The sequence below is a fragment of the Callionymus lyra genome, chromosome 17, assembly GCF_982586985.1.
Source record: "Callionymus lyra chromosome 17, fCalLyr1.hap1.1, whole genome shotgun sequence".
Lineage (NCBI taxonomy): Eukaryota > Metazoa > Chordata > Actinopteri > Syngnathiformes > Callionymidae > Callionymus > Callionymus lyra.
The window spans coordinates 17,104,989-17,113,418 of record NC_141834.1 but is presented as its reverse complement, the minus strand read 5'-3'; the positions used below and the strand labels follow the sequence as shown (position 1 = coordinate 17,113,418).

Genomic DNA, 8,430 nt, shown 5'->3' with positions numbered 1-8,430 from the left:
AAAACCTTCTATTACATCCACCCGGCGGATGATCAACTTGTTGGCGATTTCTTTATTAAAACGCTCGGCTAAACAAACATCCTTCCATAACCTCCCTTTTGTTGATCTCAAATAAAAGGAGGTGCTTTTTTTCTTTCCCCCCCACCCCCACATTAAAATTCATCACCCCCTCTCTCCACTCCCTCCCCTCTCCCAGGACAGCCCGAGTCCCAAGAGGGCTCCACTTTCGTCATTACTGTCAAGTACCCTTGACTCTTTTCTTTTTGCCCTTTTATCTACAACAACTAATTCCAGCTCCTTTTGCCCTTTTCACTTTCCCTACGACGTGAGCGCCTCCCTGGTCTCTCTTTTTTTTCCCCCTCTTTCCTCCGGATGATCAGCGTCAAAAAGTCCTCCCTTCAAATTACTCCACCGAAAGGAAAAAGGGGGGTTGAGGGGGGGAGATTCTTTCTTTATTTTGATCCCATTATCGGACGCACCGGCCCGACGACTCGGCCTTTTGACAGGTGCGTCTCGGGCGGGTGTTGAGATGTTTCGATAACATCAGGGCAGCGAGGAGGGGAAATCAATAGGCTGACATGAAATATGACTGGGAACATCCCAATTACAGCCTGTTTAGAGGGAATTAATGAGGCACATCTTGGATACTGATTTGGGGCCCGAGTCTGGAGGGCTGATGGGCTTCATTTACGGGCTGTCACGCGATGACTGTTTTCTTCAGACAATGTGAAAATTGTTTGTGGATTCAACCCTTCATGATCGGCTGGATAGTTCAGATGACGAGATTCCAACCTGGTTATCTTATTTAGATCCAAAGATTGTCAAAAATAAGTCTTGAAAACCTTATTTAGATGTTGAAATACCTGATAAATAACTATTTTTATAACACGCTTAGCCTCCAGTATTGACAAATTACCTCAAAAATGGTTGTTTTTTTTGAGGGGGGATTTGTTACTTCCCTGGAATAGGAAGCCTAAGTTTGGTAATTTATACCTTGAAAAGAATTACTAATTTAAGGCATGTGCTATCAAATTTACCAAAAAAAAAATTCAAAAAGTTCCCCCCTTGACTATTACTAAAGTAATTGTTGTATAATCTTAAAGAACTTCTTATATTATTAGAATTTTTAATCGACTATAAACTATTTTTCGGCGACCTGTACGTCAGAAAAAGTCTAAAACATATATTATTTACTTGTTTTCATGGCATCTAAAATAGATTTTGTGATTTTTTTTGCTTCTTACAGCAAACACAAAACAATGCTTTTGTAGCAACAGGCGCTCACTTGTTTACAAACATTCACGTTACGCTGTGTCAGCAACTCTTCTAAAGTTTTATGACCTCTTTCTCGCGTCAAAGTTTGCATTTGTTTTGCAACCTTAATAAAGAAAAACAAAGAGTGTGGAATGTTGGGAAAAAAGGTGGATAGAGAACTTTTTTTTTGCTTTTGTTGTAGACATGCCTTTTATTTTTGCATTTTTACCATAACTATTCGAGTAGACAGGCAAGTTAATTTACTTCACAGTCATTTCTTTTATTTATTTGTTTAGTTATTTTCTATATTTTGGCGTTTTAATTTATAATCACAACCCAAAAATATGATTAAAATGTTGAATCATATCGAAATAAACCAAAAATAAAAGTATGAATCTTTGGTTTTTCACTTTTGAAATCAATTTTGTGTGAAAAATTCAAAATGTCAGCTTTGGCGTCTCTTGAAAAACATGCTAAGATTGGAAGCGAACGTCAATCTTATTCAAAGTGTAAGGATCGAAGTCCTTCTCTCGACTCAGCACCATGGACAGCATCCTTCGGAAACCGACTGCTTTTATTTATTTATTTTCCCGTGAACAAACGGCTCCTCGAGCTGTGCATTTTGTGTGACTTTTTTTTTTTTTTCTCTTTTTTTTTTTTAACTCCATAAATAGTGATGCTAAATTTGCCCTCGATCACTTTTGCATGCGCATATGAAAGTCGAAAATAAATAATAACAATCATAATAAATAGTCGACACATCTCGAGGCCTTTTTCTCATGTAAACATACATTTCAATTTTTGTGCGTGCGTTGGATAGAAAAAGGCAAAAATATTTTCACTTGCAGCGCAGATGTTCAAGAAACATGGTGGACGATGACGAGCTCTGGAAAGAGTCTTTTTTTTTGTTTTTTTGTTTTGGGGATATTTTGGTTATGAACAAAAGAGTTTATTGATCGTTTTTGGGAATGTCATGTCTTTCGTGGCGTCCAGGGCTCCGGGGTTCTTCTCCGCTTCTAGCCCGGACCCTTTCCAGGAGACGTTGTTGTGGCTCAGAGTGCTGTGTCTGAACAAAGGGTCGTGGAAGACCCCGTCCACCCAGTTCCTCAGGGTCGTGACCGGCGAGTCTTGCCTGTTGTCCAGGCCGGACGCCGGCGAGGTAGCGGCGGGGGACGGGGTGAGCGAGGAGGGGGGCAGCTGGTTCCTCAGCATGCAGGAGGGGTACTCAGTCTGGTTGAGGGAGGTGGCGGTCTGAGCCAGGGACCAGATCCGGGGTTTACCGTCTAAAATCTGCTGCTGGTAGCACACCTTGGCCTGCTGCTGCTGCTGCCTGCTGTCCGACTGGAAGTCGTCCGGGCTGGTCTTCAGGCAGCTCTTGCTCAAGTCCTGCTGCTGCTCCCCGCCCAGGGACCCCGGGATGGACATCTTCAGGTCTTTGATCAGGTGGTCCGGGGGGCAGTCGTTGGTGGTGGTCATGTGCGTGTTCATGTGGTACCGGTGCTTCAGCTCGCACTCGGAGTTCTCGGACTCCAGGGTGTCGAAGTCTTCCAGGTCGCTCAGCTGGAGGTCCTTGTTGGCCCGAGTCCTGCTCTCTGGAGAGGAGAACACGGACTTGAGTATCGTAGAATGAGACAGTAAAGATACTTCAAAGGGTTAGTTCGACCGAAAATTGGGATTATTTCCAGATTATTTCTGTTCCTTTTTAGAGTTATAAACAAAGATGTTTGTCCATAGGATGGCCATGACCAGGCCTCACTTTTTGTGTCCAAAAAGACAAACTTTAAAACATCTAAATACTTCCAAATACTTCCAAATACCTCATACCTAACGTCTAACGTTCTGTTCTATGTTAATCTGTGTATCCTTTGTTATTTTTCTTTGATCTATGTTCTATCTTTATCTTTATCTTTATCTTTAGACTTAGATTGTATCATCTTGTTCTTTCTCTTATTTCTCTTTGTTCTTGTTCTTATTTTATTTCGATTATTTTTTATGAAAAATTGCTGTATTTGCTGTGGATAATTTGAAAAAAAAAAAAATTCCCGAAGGAGACCTCGTTAAGTTCTACCTTAACCTTAACTTTAACCTTAAGATAAAATAAGATACTGGGAGTTTCTGCCACAAACAAGTTCAAAATATAAACATGTTTAATTTCTTTCTGGACAATTCCTCATGTCGAGGCTTCAATACGAGAGTATTTCGATGTTTTTAAGTCTTTTTGGACGAAGACAACTGAGCTACAGTTGCATACACTAAAATGAACAAACATTTTTGTCTATAACTCTAAAAAGAAACAGATTGCTCTAAAAATAATCCCAAAAAAGTTTCGACGTCCGTCTGTCACTGACCGTCATCGTTGCTCTCGCTCTTGATCTGCTCCTCCTGGGATCCGTCGTCGTCGTCGTCGTCGTACCTCTTCTCCTCCGAGCCCTTGTTCCTGGGCGGCCACGTCATCTTGTTCTCCTTCTTCAGCCTCCGCCGGGCGTTGGCGAACCAGGTGGAGACCTGGGTCAGGGTCATCTTGGTGATGATGGCCAGCATGATCTTCTCGCCCTTGGTCGGGTACGGGTTCTTGCGGTGCTCCTGGAGCCAGGCCTTCAGGGTGCTGGTGGTCTCGCGGGTGGCGTTCTTCCGCCTCGTTCCTCCGTCCATGGTACCATATCTGGTGGAGAGACAGAATGATGAGTCAGCGTCTTTGTCTTTTTATCTTTTTACTGCTGCATTTCTTCTTCTAATTCTCAATCATTTTGCAAACATTTAGAAGTCGTTGTTGTAGCTTTGATGGAACAAAAACACTCTTGGTTGGTCAAAAAGCCAAAAGACATCTATGGGTGTCATCTCTTGGACAGAAGAGCTGAGCCAAAAGGTCTTTCAAATTAAATCAGACAGGTAAGAAATTGGAGATTTTTGTAAGTTTCTCCCAAATGAAAAAGATAACTAGAGTATTTTAAAGATGGACAGCTATCAGGAGAAACAGGAAGTGGTCACTTTTGAGAAGATTTCCAAAGTCACGTCTAAAAAACAGCGTATTTAGTGTTTGCAGTGTCATAAATATTACTTTTATTAGGAGAATTTCCAATGTTGTGAGTGAAATTACCTCAAACTCCACAGGATATTTGAAACAAACTAATCATTTTTTAGGATAATAACTCACAATCCACTTCCTCCCCGACTCCCACCGTGAGATTACACAACTTTCTAATTGATATTTTGTGGTTTAACCGGCGGAAATATTGAGAAAGTGCAGGAATAAGTTATATTTTATCAAGACAATTTAAGATACCTTGGATAAGTGTCTTATTTGGGAGGAATATGTTATTTTAAACTTACTTTAAATGAATTTTAACTGGCAAAACAAGTTGACTGCAGGACATTCACAAAATAAAAGGGAAAAAAGGGAATAAAAAAACATTATGCAAACTAAATACATATATTTGTATATATAATCAAATATACCTTTGACATATTCATTCATTTTAAGTCAACAAATACATATGTTAAATTATCCACGTTTAATCCTCCATTATTTAACCTCCTTGAACCCCATAGATCAACGATCTGTGCAACTTCTCCTCGTGCACACGTGGCCGGCTTCCCACATGATGTAAAAAAAACATTTAAAATGCAGAGTGTTGATTTTCAGTCAGCAGTGAGCTGTAAACGTCCTCTCCAGGGAGGCTTTTATGAGGCCTTTATTGCTCCGGATAGCTTAGTGCGGGTCAAGCACTGCTAAGGGAATCACAAAGTAGAGCAGCGCTGCACCTTTTTTTCCCCCTCATTTTTTTTTTAACGCCCCGTGTTTGTTCACTCGCAGATAAAATAGACTGTAAAATTGCTTTATTGAGTGTAATGATGAGCCCTCAGGTAGAAAAGCCGGGGCCTCTAATAGAGTGAGGCCTTCGTTTCTCTCTCCTGCCGTTGACATTGGGCTTTTATTTATGGACGTTTATTGAATCAATAATGTGTGTTTTTCGCTGACATTTTTGCATTGACTTTTTTTTTATATAATGACAACACAAGGGTTGAAGGTAATACATAAGCAGGACGACGTTACAGCCAGCATTGATGGCACAAATGGAGACAATTATTTGCAGATTTGAGAAAAATAAAGGGTGTTTTATAGCATTTTTTAATTAATATTATGTAAAGTCAACTTCATAAGCTACTGATTTATATCTCTGGTGGATAATATTGGTAACATCTCAAGCTTATAAGGCATTTATATACCTTGATATACAATATAATTCGATTTTTAACAATCCGTGTGCATGTTTCTTGATGGAACTTGAATTAATTTGTGATGTTTTAAAGTAAAAAAAACAACAACATACCTGTCGTACTGATACTGTCCCAGTGTCGGATCGTATGGATAGTAAGCTGTTGCCTGGGTAAGTCCCGCATGCGCAGAAGCTGTGGCCTCTTTCGTGTCGAATGTTCCCTGCAAACGTCATTAAAAAAAAAAGAAAAGTCACTCAAAAATGCATGTGTTTCAGCAAAACATTTAAAAACCATTAGGAACATCACAAAACAAGTTACGATGACTTGAGACATCTACAATTTATAACCTGATACACACAATGATAAAGATGATGTATATTCATTTTTATTTGCTTTAATCATTTGCTAGTTTTTAAACAGTGTTAGTGCAAATTCATCTTTTTAATATGCTACATATTTTCAATATAATATACATGAGAATGTTTGTACAAATCAGGATTTAAAACATGTTACATGTTCTATTAAAGTACATGTTTTAACTATTAAATAAACAGTATGTTTCTGCTGCTATAGAACCTTTTAAATCAATCAACAATAACATTTGCAATTGTATTAATACACATTTATTTTATGACTTAAGAGGAAAAGCTAAGGCGTTTAGTTCTTATGGGACAAACATTTTATAGTCTAATGTGAGAAAATAGATGTTGTTTATATAATTTTCGTGGATGATTTAAAGTAAAAGATATGATAGAAATGTATTGGAAAAATTACATTAAATCCTTTAGATATTGAGATTAATAATAGTTTAGAAAAAAACAAGTTCTTATGGGACAAACATTTGTATAGTTTAAGGTGAGAAAATAGATGTTGTTTGTATAATATTGGGGGATGATTTAAAGTAAAATATGTGATAGAAATGTATTAGAAAAATGTCGTTAAATCCTTTAGATATTAAGATTAATATAAGGAGGTAAATACAAGAAAATATTATTATTTCACGTCATCGTATGCACGAGACCTTCAGCATAAATCCCATTTATTTTCTGTGTTTTTCTGAATTAAAATGTCTTTTTTTTCCAACACAAACGTGTCACAAAATGATAAATCCCCGAGTTAAAAACCGGTGACACACTCTTTGAATTCCTCTCAGGTTTCTCTCGTCAAGTGTCTCATAAGAGCCTGAGCTGCTCCATGAATCACTGTCAGGACGCACCAGATGAAGAAGAAGAAGAAGAGGATGAAGAGACTCACCAGCGAGTAGAAAGCCGAGGCGTCCGTCCCGTAAGTCACGTAGTTCCCGTAGCCCTGGCTGCCGGCGTACGGACTCCCGTAGACCCCCAGGGCGGCCGCCGAGCTCAGCTCATGCCTGGCGGTGGCGAGGAGCCGAGACTCGTACACCGGGCAGTAGACGGGCGTCTGGCCGGACGCCGCGACCCCCGAGTCGGCTATGGATCTGCCGGTGGACTCGCAGCAAGTGGTCAGAGAGTTGGTGGTCATCAGGAACTGAAGAAGGGGGGGAAATACTTGATTTAAAACTTTATTAAGATTAAAATAAGGTGGTAAAGTATCGGTAACTTTTAGTTCCAGATGCGTAAAATCATCTTGGAACGCAGTGTTTTCGTGCGTAAAAATGCGCGCATCCAAAAAAAAAAAAAAACGCGTAAAGATGAATACAAATAAAAAGGGGGGTCTTACCTGTGGCGCGGTCGAGTATGGATATCCAAATTGTGGATATGACATGGTAGAGAGGTCCCCCCAGTATCCAGGAGTGAAGCGAGACTGAGGGTCTCTCGGACGCGCGGGCTGCAGCTGTGGCGTGTGCGCGACCGATTGATCGGTAAAGAGGCTCCCAGGATGCTTATAGGGCGAAGCAGAGTAGCATGTTTAATTTGGGGGGCTTCTCAAAAAAAAAAGAAAAGAAAAAGCAAAAAGAAAGAAAAAAACAACCTCCGCCACGATGAAGAGGAAAATAAACAATAATAAAAAAAAAGATTAGGATGAAGGGAAGGTGAGGAGAAGCGCGCGGAGCTGGAGGGAGAACTCTGGTGTCAGATACATATTTTGCCTGGTAAAAAAAACGAGTATAAAAGACGTCAGCAGCAGAGGCAGGTTGTTTTAAACGGCAGCGACTCTGACGTCAGAAGTTCCCCTCATCTGGAAATGACCGGAGTGGAACTTTGACTCGATTGACTCCAGATCCACAGAACCATGATATATATATATATTTTCTAAATGATTTATAATGTTGTTTAAATATAATAAATATATTAAATAAAAATAAATATTCAATTTGAAGAAGTCGATAAAAACATGTTTTTGGTAATTATGACAATTTAATCAAGTCATCTTTAATAAAAATGAAAGGATTAAAAAAGGAGAAGTATATATATATATTTTTTTTATTAACTTTGATTATTACATTTCTTATCATCCATATGAATAAACAAAATGCATCAATCCAACCTTCTTTCATCCAAGCATCCAGCTATTTAAAGGATCCATCAAATTTGATATATTTTTCCTATCCATCCATCCATCCATCCATCCATCCATCCATCCATCCATCCATCCATCCATTTAAATGTTCGTCTGTCAATTAATCCACCTGGAGATTTCTCTGCTAGTTAATCCATCCATCGTTCATCCAACAAACCATTTATCTTTCATTCATTCATCCATCCTTTCATCCATCCTTTCATCCTTCCATAAAACCATCTGTCCATCAAACCATCCAACCATCCATCTATCTTTCCATCCATCCATCCATCCATCCATCCATCCATCCATCCATCCATCCATCCATCCATCCATCCATCCATCCATCCATCCATCCATCCATCCATCCATCCATCCATCCATCCATCCATCCATCCATCCATCCATCCATCCATCCATCCATCCATCCATCCATCCATCCATCCATCCATCCATCCATCCATCCATCCATCCATCCAT

The 8,430-nt window shown here is 39.5% G+C and overlaps 1 protein-coding gene across 1 annotated transcript; it reads right to left on the bottom strand.

The window, feature by feature from the left end:
* Positions 1–1,951: 1,951 nt before the first annotated feature.
* irx4a (iroquois homeobox 4a) lies at positions 1,952–7,413 on the bottom strand. The gene is made up of 5 exons (XM_087812634.1): positions 7,171–7,413; positions 6,727–6,978; positions 5,586–5,692; positions 3,603–3,916; positions 1,952–2,846 (listed from the first exon to the last, which is right to left on the bottom strand). The coding sequence occupies exons 1-5, from the start codon at positions 7,213–7,215 to the stop codon at positions 2,188–2,190; spliced, it is 1,377 nt and encodes a 458-aa protein (XP_087668760.1). The 5' UTR covers positions 7,216–7,413; the 3' UTR covers positions 1,952–2,187.
* Between the last annotated feature and the right edge of the window lie 1,017 nt (positions 7,414–8,430).